Source organism: Mobula birostris, chromosome 1, assembly GCF_030028105.1.
Source record: "Mobula birostris isolate sMobBir1 chromosome 1, sMobBir1.hap1, whole genome shotgun sequence".
NCBI classification, from domain to species: Eukaryota; Metazoa; Chordata; class Chondrichthyes; order Myliobatiformes; family Myliobatidae; genus Mobula; species Mobula birostris.
The window spans coordinates 79,763,814-79,778,154 of record NC_092370.1 but is presented as its reverse complement, the minus strand read 5'-3'; the positions used below and the strand labels follow the sequence as shown (position 1 = coordinate 79,778,154).

The 14,341-nt window shown below is 43.4% G+C and overlaps 1 protein-coding gene across 1 annotated transcript in view; it reads right to left on the bottom strand.

The window, feature by feature from the left end:
• Positions 1–64: 64 nt before the first annotated feature.
• The window catches only part of ttr (transthyretin (prealbumin, amyloidosis type I)), a 29,928-nt gene continuing 15,651 nt past the window's right edge, over positions 65–14,341 (bottom strand). Inside the window, exon 4 of the mRNA XM_072264306.1 lies at positions 65–366. Within this exon, the coding sequence (XP_072120407.1) occupies positions 262–366 (105 nt within the window). The 3' untranslated portion in view covers positions 65–261. The remainder of the gene's footprint in view (positions 367–14,341) is intronic.

The following is a 14,341-nucleotide window of genomic DNA, read 5'->3' as shown; positions in this document are numbered from 1 at the left end:
TGTCTGCAGAGATAAAGAATAAAAGGACTAGCATGCAAAAACGTCTAACCTGTTGAAGTACAAAATCAGTGTTACAGTTTACATTGCTTAGATAAAAATGTTTTAATTAGTTTATGATCAATTACAAATATATCCAAAATGCAAGCCAAAGTTTTAACTTAGGTTTGCACAAATCACAACATTGACCTTTAATTCATTAGTTTCTGAATCATTTTCACGTATGAAGGGTGAACAGCCTTTATAGGAGGCCACCGATATATTCTAGTGTGGATTTCTAATCAGCCCTGTAGAGGAGTAGGAGTAGGGACTGAGAAGAACTGCAAGAATGTAGTGTTGTTGGCTTGCACTTGGTACACGGAAGACCACCTGAAACGAAAAGCAACAATAGATTATCAACTTAATTGGAACTCTTCCTGTCAGACTTTGGCATTTGAGATTTTACCAACAGACTAATGATTAGTAATTTTTTTAAAACATGCAGATGCTGGAAATAAATAATTTACTATTCTGGAAGTGCTTAGTATCTTCAAACTGAAGTGTTTACTCCATTCCCCTTCTAGATGCTATCAGCTCTTAATTCTAGCTCCACCTGCAAATGATCCCCATAAACCTACTTTCAACTTTGAAGTAATGCATTTGGAAGTGCAGGAATATAAGAAACTGCAGAGATGAGTGGATTCAGCTCAACATATCAGACCATTTATTGGAACAGTGAAATGCATTGTTTGCGCTAACAGCCAACACAACCCAAGGATGTGCTGCAAGAGTCACCACATATTCTACCACCAGCATTGCATGTCCACAGAACAATGCAATCAGCAACAACAAGACAACAAAAGCAACAAAACAGCAAATGAGCCCAGTTTCTCCCTCCTACCTACACAAACCTCCAATCACAGGACAGTCTGTCTTGGGCATATCCCTTTTCACCGTCAGTACTACCTGTTGGAAGCACTGCCTCAAGTAGGTAACGTCATCAAAGATCTACACTATCTTGTCTCTGCCATTTTCTTGCAGCTATTATCCAGCAGGAATCCTACACCAATAGGTTCAAAAACTAACTTCCTTTCAACCAATTGGTTCTTGAACAAACTTGCACAGCCCCAATCACTACAGTTTAGTAACACTATGGCCACATTGATCCCTTTGCACTAAAATGGATTTTGTTTTTGTAATGGTATTATTTTTGTATGTTTTTAATATCTTGTTTCTTGCAAAAATTGTCTATCTGGTTCTATGTGCCCTTGATACTGCTGCAAGTAAATTTTTCATTACATCTATACTTATGACAAATTTAACTTGTGAATCAGGTTTATTGACATTGAAATGTCATCAAATTTGTTGTTTTGCAGCAGCAGTACAGTGCAATACATAAAAATAGACTATAATGTATAAAATTAAGTAGCAAAAAGAGCAAACTAATAAGTAATGTTCATGTGTTCATTGGCTGTTCTAAAATCTGATCATGGGGGAAAGAAGTTGCTAAAACGGTGAGTGTGTGCCTTCAGACTCTAGTATCTTATCTCTGGCTTTGCCTTTAAACCCCCGCCTCTCCTAGATTCCAAAATCTTGGTCTCAAAATATTTGACTACTTAAGCTGTCTGAAGACCCACCTGTTAAAGGATCTCCAATCAGAAATATTAGCTATTCCTCTCCTTGCTAATACACTCAATTTTGTTTCTAAAAGGGTTTGTCTAACGAATTTAATATTAAACACACAACGCATATTTTCCTCGCATGAATATAGTGATAAGTCAATTATAAGTCATAAGGGGGTTCCTTATGTCCATTCTATTCCGCAATTTAGTTTTCGTTGCATTCAGTGCAGAAAACTCCACTTTGCAGAGATATGTTGTTGGAAGTGGAAGCAACGTTTTCAGTGCTTTCGTGGCTATCTCAGCCTTGACTTTGATCCAGAATGCCGGCAGAAATGCTATGTCAAACGTACTTTTCAGCCCACCGTCATTTGCAAGCTCAAGGAGTTGATCTCCTTCCCGCGCTGACATGGATGATTCACCGGAGACACATTCCCTTGCACGACCCATTCCTTTGCACATCTTGGGTCATTTGCCATTGGGAAGAAACTCTGTCGACAATGAAGATAGGTGTTTGCGCACCAGCTATGAGCCTCAGTCTCTCCCAAATTCCCTGCTAATGTTGGGAACATGTCAGATATGCCCCTATCTACTCCTCGTCCCCACAGTTCCAGTTTGGCTGTGAAAGCAGACACTTTACCTGCCAACTTGAAGACAATTGTCATTATCCCCTGAAATGACAGATTGAGTTCATTGAGCAGGTGAAGATGTGACACAGATAACCGAGTTTTGCTATCCACTCCTCGTCACTGAAGTGTGCTGCCATTGGTGACTTTTTTCCTGAAAAAAAATCTCTGTAGCTGCTCTCTTAACTCAGAAACCCCTGCCAGGGCTCTCCCCCTTGATAGCCACCTGACTTCAATGTGTAAGAGAATGCATTTGTGCTCTGCATCCATTTCCTTGCAAAGCTGCTCAAACAGACCTGAGTTAGAGCTTTTAACCATAGAAACCACAGCACAGAAACAGGCCCTTTGGCCCTTCTTGGCTGTGCCGAACCATTTTCTGCCTAGTCCCACTGACCTGCACACAGACCATATCCCTCCATACACCTCCCATCCATGCATCTGTCCAATTTATTCTTAAATGTTAAAAAAGATTTACCACCTCATCTGGCAGCTCATTCCATACTCCCACCACTCTCTGTGTGAAGAAGCCCCCCCCCAATGTTCCCTTTAAACTTTTCCCCCCTCATCCTTAACCCATGTCCTCTGGTTTTTTTTCTCCCTTTGCCTCAGTGGAAAAAGCTTGCTTGCATTCACTCTATCTATACCCGTTATAATTTTATATACCTCTATCAAATCTCCCCTCATTCTTCTACGCTCCAAGGAATAAAGTCCTAACCTATTCAACCTGTGTCTGTAACTGAGTTTCTCAAGTCCCAGCAACATCCTTGTAAACCTTCTCTGCACTCTTTCAACCTTATTTATATCCTTCCTGTAATTTGATGACCAAAACTGAACACAATACTCCAGATTCGGCCTCACCAATGCCTTATACAACCTCATCATAACATTCCAGCTCTTATACTCAATACTTTGACTAATAAAGGCCAATGAACCAAAAGCTCTCTTTATGACCCTATCTACTTGTGTCGCCACTTTTAGGGAATTTTGTATCTGTATTCCCAGATCCCTCTGTTCTACTGCACTCCTCAGTGACTTACCATTAACCCTGTATGATCTACCTTGGTTTGACCTTCCAACGTACAATACCTCACACTTGTCTGTATTAAACTCCATCTGCCATTTTTCAGTCCATTTTTCCAGCGATCCAAGTCCCTCTGCAGGCTCTGAAAACCTTCCTCACTGTCTACTACACCTCCAATCTTTGTATCATCAGCAAATTTGCTGATCCAATTTACCACATTATCATCCAGATCATTGATATAGATGACAAATAACAATGGACCCAGCACTGATCCCTGTGGCACACCACTAGTCACAGGCCTCCACTCAGAGAAGCAATTCTCTACCACCACTCTTTGGCTTCTTCCTTTGAGCCAATGTCTAATCCAATTTACCACCTCTCCATGTATACTTAGCGACTGAATTTTCCTAACTAACCTCCCATGCGGGACCTTGTCAAATGCCTTACTGAAGTCCATGTAGACAACATTCACTGCCTTCCCTTCATCCACTTTCCTGGTAACCTCCTCGAAAAACTCCAGTAGATTGGTCAAACATGACCTACCACGCACAAAGCCATGTTGACTCTCCCTAATAAGTCCCTGTCTTTCCAAATGCTTGTAGATTCTGTCTCTTAGTACTCCCTCCAATAACTTACCTACTACCGACATTAAACTCACTGGCCTATAATTTCCCGGATTACTTTTTGATCCTTTTTTAAACAACGGAACAACATGAGCCACTCTCCAATCCTCCGGCACCTCACCTGTAGACAGCGACATTTTAAATATTTCTGCCGGGGCCCCCGCAATTTCAACACTAGTCTCCTTCAAGGTCCGAGGGAACACCCTGTCAGGTCCTGGGGATTTATCCACTTTAATTTTCCTCAAGACAGCAAGCACCTCCTCCTTTTCAATCTGTACAGTTTCCATGATCTCACTACTTGATTCCCTCAATTCCATAGACTTCATGCCAGTTTCCTTAGTAAATACAGACGCAAAAAACCTATTTAAGATCTCCCCCATTTCCTTTGGTTCCGCACGTAGCCGACCACTCTGATCTTCAAGAGGACCAATTTTATCTCTTACAATCCTTTTGCTCTTAATATATCTGTAAAAGCTCTTTGGATTATCCTTCACTTTGACTGCCAAGGCAAACTCATGTCTTCTTTTAGCCCTCCTGATTACTTTCTTAAGTATTATCTTGCACTTCTTATACTCCTCAAGCACCTGATTTACTCCCTGTTTCCTATACATTTCATACAACTCCCTCTTCTTCTTTATCAGAGTTGAAATATCCCTTGAGAACCAAGGTTCCTTATTCCTTTTCAATTTGCCTTTAATCCTGACAGGAACATACAAACTCTGCACTCTCAAAATTTCCCCTTTGAAGGCTTCCCACCTACCAATCACATCTTTGCCAGAGAACAACCTGTCCCAATCCATGCTTTTTAGATCCTTTCTCATTTCTTCAAATTTGGCCTTCTTCCAGTTCAGAACCTCAACCCTAGGACCAGATCTATCCTTGTCCATGATCAAATTGAAACTAATGGTGTTATGGTCACTGGAACCAAAGTGCTCCCCTACACAGACTTCTGTCACTTGTCCTAACTCGTTTCCTAACAGGAGATCCAATATTGCATCCCCTCTAGTTGGTCCCTCTATATATTGGTTTAGAAAACTTCCCTGAACACATTTTACAAACTCTAAACCATCTAGACCCCTAACAGTATGGGAGTCCCAATCAATGTATGGAAAATTAAAATCCCCTACCACCACAACTTTATGTTTCCTGCAGTTGCCTGCTATCTCTCTGCAGATTTGTTCTTCCAAGTCTCGTTAACTATTGGGTGGTCTATAATACAATCCCACTAATGTGGCCATACCTTTCCTGTTTCTCAGCTCCACCCATAAGGACTCAGTAGACAAGCCCTCTAATCTGTCCTGCCTGAGCATTGCTGTAATATTTTCCCTAACAAGCAATGCTACTCCCCCACCTTTCATTCCTCTGCCTCGATCACATCTGAAACATTGGAACCCTGGAATATTAAGCTGCCAGTCCTGCCCCTCCTGTAGCCAAGTTTTAGAAACATAGAAAATAGGTGCAGGAGTAGGCCATTCGGCCCTTCGAGCCGGCACCGCTATTCAGTATGATCATGGCTGATCATCCAACTCAGAACCCCGCCCCAGTCTTCCCTCCATACCCCCTGACCCCTGTAGCCACAAGGGCCATATCTAACTCCCTCTTAAATATAGCCAATGAACTGGCCTCAACTGTTTCCTGTGGCAGAGAATTCCACAGATTCACCACTGTCTGTGTGAAGAAGTTTTTCCTAATCTCGGTCCTAAAAGGCTTCCCCTCTATCCTCAAACTGTGGCCCCTCGTTCTGGGCTTCCCCAACATCGGGAATAATCTTCCTGCATCTAGCCTGTCCAATCCCTTTAGGATCTTATACGTTTCAATCAGATCCCCCCTCAATCTTCTAAATTCCAACTAGTACAAGCCCAGTTCATCCAGTCTTTCTTCATATGGAAGTCCTGCCATCCCAGGAATCAATCTGGTGAACCTTCTTTGTACTCCCTCTATGGCAAGGATGTCTTTCCTCAGATTAGGGGACCAAAACTGCACACAATACTCCAGGTGTGGTCTCACCAAGGCCTTGTACAACTGCAGTAGTACCTCCCTGCTCCTGTACTCAAATCCTCTCGCTATAAATGCCAGCATACCATTCGCCTTTTTCACCGCCTGCTGTACCTGCATGCCCACTTTCAATGACTGGTGTATAATGACACCCAGGTCTCGTTGCACCTCCCCTTTTCCTAATTGGCCACGATTCAGATAATAATCTGTTTTCCTATTTTTGCCACCAAAGTGGATAACTTCACATTTATCCACATTAAATTACATCTGCCATGAACTTGCCCACTCACCCAACCTATCCAAGTCACCCTGCATCCTCTTAGCATCCTCCTCACAGCTAACACTGCCACCCAGCTTCGTGTCATCCGCAGACTTGGAGATGCTGCATTTAATTCCCTCATCCAAGTCATTAATATATATTGTAAACAACTGGGGTCCCAGCACTGAGCCTTGCGGTACCCCACTAGTCACCGCCTGCCATTCTGAAAAGGTCCCGTTTATTCCCACTCTTTGCTTCCTGTCTGCCAACCAATTCTCCACCCACACCAATACCTTATCCCCAATACCGTGTGCTTTAAGTTTGCACACTAATCTCCTGTGTGTGACCTTGTCAAAAGCCTTTTGAAAATCCAAATATACCACATCCACTGGTTCTCCCCTATCCACTCTACTAGTTACATCCTCAAAAAATTCTATGAGATTCGTCAGACATGATTTTCCTTTCACAAATCCATGCTGACTTTGTCCGATCATTTCACCGCTTTCCAAATGTGCTGTTATCACATCCTTGATAACTGACTCCAACAGTTTCCCCACCACCGACGTTAGGCTAACTGGTCTATAATTCCCCGGTTTCTCTCTCCCTCCTTTTTTAAAAAGTGGAGTTACATTAGCCACCCTCCAATCCTCAGGAACTAGTCCAGAATCTAACGAGTTTTGAAAAATTATCACTAATGCATCCACTATTTCTTGGGCTACTTCCTTAAGCACTCTAGGATGCAGACCATCTGGCCCTCGGGATTTATCTGCCTTCAATCCCTTCAATTTACCTAACACCACTTCCCTACTAACATGTATTTCGCTTAGTTCCTCCATCTCACTGGACCCTTTGTCCCCTACTATTTCTGGAAGATTATTTATGTCCTCCTTAGTGAAGACAGAACCAAAGTAATTATTCAATTGGTCTGCCATGTCCTTGCTCCCCATAATCAATTCACCCGTTTCTGTCTGCAGGGGACCTACATTTGTCTTTACCAGTCTTTTCCTTTTTACATATCTATAAAAGCTTTTACAGTCTGTTTTTATGTTCCCTGCCAGTTTTCTCTCATAATCTTTTTTTCCCCTTCCTAATTAAGCCCTTTGTCCTCCTCTGCTGAACTCTGAATTTCTCCCAGTCCTTAGGTGAGCCACTTTCTCTGGCTAATTTGTATGCTTCTTCCTTGGAATTGATACTATCCCTAATTTCTCTTGTCAGCCACGGGTGCACTACCTTCCTTGACTTATTCTTTTGCCAAACTGGGATGAACAATTGTTGTAGTTCATCCATGCAACCTTTAAATGCTTGCCATTGCATATCCACCGTCAATCCTTTAAGTGTCATTTGCCAGTCTATCTTAGCTAATTCACGTCTCATACCTTCAAAGTTACCTCTCTTTAAGTTCAGAACCTTTGTTTCTGAATTAACTATGTCACTCTCCATCTTAATGAAGAATTCCACCATATTATGGTCACTCTTACCCAAGGGGCCTCTCACGACAAGATTGCTAATTAACCCTTCCTCATTGCTCAAAACCCAGTCTAGAATAGCCTGCTCTCTAGTCGGTTCCTCGACATGTTGGTTCAAAAAACCATCCCGCATACATTCCAAGAAATCCTCTTCCTCAGCACCTTTACCAATTTGGTTCACCCAATCTACATGTAGATTGAAGTCACCCATTATAACTGCTGTTCCTTTATTGCACACATTTCTAATTTCCTGTTTAATACCATCTCCGACCTCACTACTACTGTTAGGTGGCCTGTAAACAACTCCCACCAGCGTCTTCTGCCCCTTAGTGTTACGCAGCTCTACCCATATCGATTCCACATCTTCCCGGCTTATGTCCTTCCTTTCTATTGCGTTATATCTTCTTTAACCAGCAACGCCACCCCACCTCCCCTTCCTTCATGTCTATCCCTCCTGAATATTGAATATCCCTGAACGTTGAGCTCCCATCCCTGGTCACCCTGGAGCCATGTCTCTGTGATCCCAACTATATCATAATCATTAATAACAATCTGCACTTTCAATTCATCCACCTTATTACGAATGCTCCTTGCATTGACACACAAAGCCTTCAGGCGCTCTTTTACAACTCTCTTAGCCCTTATACAATTATGCTGAAAAGTGGCCCTTTTTAATGCTTGCCCTGGATTTGTCGGCCTGCCACTTTTACTTTTCTCCTTAGTACTTTTTGCTTCTACCCTCACTTTACACCCCTCTGTCTCTCTGCACTGGTTCCCATCCCCCTGTTGTGAACTAACCTCCTCACACCTAGCCTCTTTAATTTGATTCCCACCCCCCAACCATTCTAGTTTAAAGTCACCTCAGTAGCCCCCGCTAATCTCCCTGCCAGGATATTGGTCCCCCTAGGATTCAAGTGTAACCCGTCCTTTTTGTACAGGTCACGCCTGCGCCAAAAGAGGTCCCAATGATCCAAAAACTTGAATCCCTGCTCCCTGCTCCAATCCCTCAGCCACGCATTTATCCTCCACCTCATCGCATTCCTACTCTCACTGTCGCGTGGCACAGGCAGTAATCCCGAGATTACTACCTTTGCGGTCCTTTTTCTCAACTCCCTTCCTAGCTCCCTATATTCTCCTTTCAGGACCTCATCCCTTTTCCTACCTGTGTCATTGGTACCTATATGTACCACGACCTCTGGCTCCTCACCCTCCCACTTCAGGATATCTTGGACACGATCAGAAATATCCCGGACCCTGGCACCAGGGAGGCAAACTACCATCCGGGTCTCTGGACTGCGTCCACAGAATCGCCTATCTGACCCCCTTACTATCGAGTCCCCTATCACAACTGCCCTCCTCTTCCTTGCCCTACCCTTCTGAGCTACAGGGCCAGACTCTGTGCCGGAGGCACGGCCACTGTCGCTTCCCCCGGGTAAGCTGTCCCCCCCAACAGTACTCAAACAGGAGTACCTGTTGTTAAGGGGCACAGCCACCGGGGTACTCCCTATTACCTGACTTTTCCCCTTCCCCCTCCTAACCGTGACCCACTTGTCTGCCTCCCGTGGCCCCGGCGTGACCACCTGCCTGCAACTCCTCTCTATCACCTCCTCACTCTCCCTGACCAGACGAAGGTCATCGAGCTGCAGCTCCAGTTCCGTAACGCAGTCCCTTAGAAGCTGCATCTCGATGCACTTGGTGCAGATGTAGACGTCCGGGAGGCTTGGAGACTCCAGGGCCTCCCACATCCGACACTGAGAACAGCAAACTGCCCTCACACTCATACTGCCCCTCTCCTCAAATAACAACAGAAAATGAATGCCAAACCTTCCTCCTCTGTTTCCGCCTAAGCCCATTGAGCCGAAGCCCTTAAGTCTTCACTCTGCTCCCGGCTCACTCCGCAGCCCGCAAACTACGCTGCCCGCTCTATGAGGCTCTGTTCCTTTTAAATCTGCCGCGCTGCACTGCCCGACGTCACACGCCTGCGCAGTCCCGCCTCTCAGAACGCCGTTGGAGAAAAAAAAATAACGAAAATTTCAAAAATGTCTTTCTCGGTACTCCCACTCAGACTCTCAGACTCCTTCTTTGAATCAAACCTGATCTTTGCTTTGATCTGATTGATAACTTCATCAACGTCACTCAATACGCTGTTTTTCGGCTAGCCAGCATTTCCATGTGTGTGACAGTGTATAGACTGACATTCAGGAGTAACCTCTTTGACTCAGGTAGTGAAACCAGACTCGTTAAGCCGTTCCAACAGCTGTGCTTCGATGTCCTCCGCTATGTCATCGATTGTTCTTGAAACTGTGGTAGCTGAAAGAGAAACCTGTGCTATCTTGCTGGCTGCAGCTTCTCCCAACAGTTCACAGCACGTCCTTGGCAGCAGGCAGAATCAATTCTTCACCAACAGTGAAAGGCTTCTTAGCCTTAGCAATATGGCTAGCCACTAAGTACGACGGTCTCAGAGCAGCAGCATTTGTGGAGGTGGTGTCTCTCAGCACTTGCTTCTGTTCCGCTTGCTCACGTTTTTTCCGCTCAAAAAACTCAACGGGTTTGTCATTAAGTGCAGGGTGCTTGGACTCAAGGTGCCGAAGCAGTTTTGAGGGCTTCATTGCCTCATTAGACAGCTTGTCTCCACATATCACACACAGGGGGCTTGGAGTGTGCAAGTCACAGGTCGCAATAAAGCCATATTTTATGTACAACTCGTCGTATTTTCTATTGAAGGAAGCTTTCATTTTTTTGCAGTCTCGGCCTCAGCTGTCTCTGCGTTATCAAAAACGTTAGGCCTTTTATGTCCCCTACCACCTCTTCCAAAGAAAATCTCAAGCGATGTTTATTTTTTTCACTCCTCTAGTAGTTTTAGGTTAATGATCGACTGATGTCCTCGCGTGGGTAATGACCTCGCGTGCGATCAAGTTCAACAGTGGATGTGACAGGGAATGAGGAAAGGTGTAGTTGACCCATGTCGTTTCCTTGCGGCCCGGTAGCGCATGCTTTACAGCCCGGTGGTTGGGGACCACTGTCCTAAATCACTGTGAAAACCAGTGAGATACTTTTGACAATTTGTTCCCTGGGTAAATTAGTGCACTGCAGCTTCCAGAACCTGTAGTGAGCAGATCTTTGTGAATATTGAGGAATAAATATTGGCTAGATTATGGAATGCTCAATGTCCAGTCTCAGTACAAAGCAGGCTGCTGTGTGTACTACAAAAGGTGCTGAGCAGAGGGAACACAGCTGGCATTGTCTATTCTTCTTGTTCCTTCTGTAAGGCTGAATAAAAGACCCTACCCACTCCAGACGTTCCCTCTTCAACACCCCCTCCCCCATGACATTCCATGGGGCAGAAGTTACAAAAGCCTGAAAGCATACACCACCAGGTTGAAGACGGTTATGTCAATTGAACCTTTCCCTAGTACAATAAGAATAGATTCTTGACCTCTCAATCTAGCTCAGTAGGACCTTTCATCTTACTGTGTACCTTCACTGCACTTTCTCTGTAACTAACACTGTTTCATTTCTGTTTTACCTTGTCTTCAGCAATGGAATGTTGTAATGGATTGATAGGTATGAGCAGTGTGCAAGGCAAGTTTCTCACTGTACTTTGGTACATGTGACAATAAACCAATTGACCAGCTGGGTACAAGTAATTAAGTCTATGAGTCAGAGATAGCACAGGTTTTTCAGCCCAACTGAACCTGTACCCATCATCAACTAGCCAATGACACTAATCCTACGTCAATTTTATTGCTTGTTTTTATCACATTCCCAAAAGGTAAATGGATGGTTGGGCAATGGGTAAAAAAGGGAGGTCTTCCTACAATCATACAGGGCCTTGGAGAAACAAGACCATAACATATTGGAGCAGAATTATGCTATTTGGCCCATTGAGTCAACTCTGCCATTTAATCATAGCTGAACAAATTTTCCTCTCAGCCCCAGTCTCCTACCCCCCCCCCCAAGCTTGTATCCGTTCATGATCTGACCAATCAAAATTCTATCAACCTCTGCCGATACATGAAGACTTGGCCTCTGTAGGTGCCTGTGACAACGAATTCCATAGACTCACCAAGGAGTATTGTGATCCTTTTGAAACACAAAGGACATGAGTCCTGTTAAGTTGAGCAGCAAGAGGGTGTTCCCATTCATGATATAGAAATATACGAAAAAGAGGTCACTTGTGGGAGATGAGAGGAACAACTTCGCTGAGGACTTTTGGACTTTGGAATCCCCTCCCCTTGAGTGCTCTGGAGTCTGAAGTGACAAGTATGCGCAGCTGAGATAGATTTTTGGAATTTAAAGGCGTTGAGGGTTGTAGTGATGGACAGGACATTTCATCTCAGAAGCTTCTCCTGTAGCTATCCAGCTTCCCAACAAAGCTCACTCAGGTGTAATACCCTAACTGTCCCTGCACAACATCTTTCCTGCTCTCCTTGTTTTGTTGGTAATTATTTGGTCTGTTCATATGTTCACATTTATTTAAGTTTGATTAAATAAATTAAACTGCTCATGTCTGTTTGCACTATTGTCTTGTAAATTGTTGGTTGCTATAAGTCCTGTGTTTTATGCTTGGCACCAAACCATGATCAATTCTGGTATGTTTCACATACTGGCAATAAAGTGATTCTGATTCTGAGGAAGTTGAAGCTGAGGGCAAATTCCAATCAGTTATGGTCTTATTGAACAGGGGAGCAGACTCACTCACTCCAAGCTTTCTGTCTACCTTTCCTCTCTCCGCATTACTCCTCTCTTGTTACCTCTTCCTTCTCTCTACATTTGCCTTCTCTACCCTCCCCTTTCCGGATGTAACTTCCCCCTCTTTCTAATTTCACCTTTACATCTCTCTCTCTCCCTCTTTACCTCTTTCTCACCAGTCTCTACTCTCTCTTTGCTTGCTTATGACTCTCTCTCTCTCTCGCCCTCACTTTCGTCACATCATTGCCTTCAGTCATGCACCTCAATGTTAATGAGGTAGTGAGAGTGGGAGGCTGCACCAATGATACTGACTGAGCCACTGGTTCAGAACGTGAAAGGAATGTTTGTCACCTTTACCAATGAAACAGATTAAGCAGTTGTGTAAAGCGAGATTGGACTGAGTTGAAAGGCTGTTAGATTTTGCAGCTGATGGAAATGAAAATCAATGCGTGTTTCCAACTTCTGATATGCTGCTTTTTGCACCTTGGACAAGCATAATTATTTTCAAAGTGCAACAAAGATTTAAATGAAGTAAAGTGCTTGAATATCAGTCATACTACATTACAACACAAAAGCAGAGCTTTCACTCATAGTTGACCCCTTACAATAAACTTAATTTTTGGTTTCAATTATGTTCTCTCTTGTAAAAATTATGCATAATTTATGTTTTATGTTTTTCTTATGAATGCTGCTTATCTGATACCATGTACCTGTGAAACTCATTCATAAGGCCAGTGATGTTGTGGGGATGGAACTGGACTCTCTGACGGTGGTGTCTGAAAAGAGGACGCTGTCCAAGTTGCATGCCATCTTGGACAATGTCTCCCATCCACTACATAATGTACTCGTTGGGCACAGGAGTACATTCAGCCAGAGACTCATTCCACCGAGATGCAACACAGAGCGTCATAGGAAGTCATTCCTGCCTGTGACCATCAAACTTTACAACTCCTCCCTTGGAGGGTCAGATGCCCTGAGCCGATAGGCTGGTCCTGGACTTATTTCATAATTTACTGGCATAATTTACATATTATTATTTAACTATTTGCGGTTTTATTACTATTTAATTATTTATGGTGCAACTGTAACGAAAACCAATTTCCCCCGGGATCAATAAAGTATGACTACTATGAAGAAGCTGCAAATAAGCTTTTCATTGCCCCTGTGCACATGACAATAAACTCAAATTTGACTTACGTTGATCGTACTCTATTACCTGAAAACAAATGGGGGAAGCATGGGGAAGCTCCATTAGATTTCGACTTAAAATGGGAAAAGAGCAGGGATCTGGGGGAACGAGGAGGGAATGGGACTAATTATACGAGTATTCCACATGGTTAATGTTGGCTTTAGAGTTTGTGGCTCTGCTACGCATGTCTATGCTTCATTAAAACTGCTCAGTAAAATGGGAATGCTTGATAAGCATCTTTCACCCAGAGGACATTGTTTGCTGCATCAGAGTCCAGTGAATCAGTAAGCAAATTTTGCAATTGTATTGTGTGTGCCAATAGACTTCAGTGTTCTTTGCCAACACTTCTACACTGGCAACTTTTCAATCAATTATGTACAAAGGAAAGCAAGAGTAACAAGTTGTTGTAAAATGTGAAGCATTTATAAAGACACAAACAAGTAACATTCCATTCAACTTTGCCCCAATACAAATCATTTTATATTTGTGTTTTATTTGGCACAAGCTCACTAACGTATCTAGACTAGTGGAAAGAGTATTCACGGGTGGCGGGGGGGGGGGCGTGTGGGGGGCACTGGGTTGGCAGAGTGGAATACTGGAGACTACCAGCTAAATAAACCACTAACCCCTAGGATTTGTAGTCAGACAATGCATCCTTTATTCACAGCTCACTAAACTGAATCAAACACAATTGTCAATATACAGCAACAACACCTATAGTGTATAAATCTTCAAGGAATCAGTGCATTAATACTTTAACATCATTTAACATTGAAGTTCATTTTCAACGGATGATAGGGTTGCTGTGCTAGTCATGATTCCATTTCTGAGGGAGCTGATCTAAACTTAGTATTAGTGTCTTATAAAAATACAGC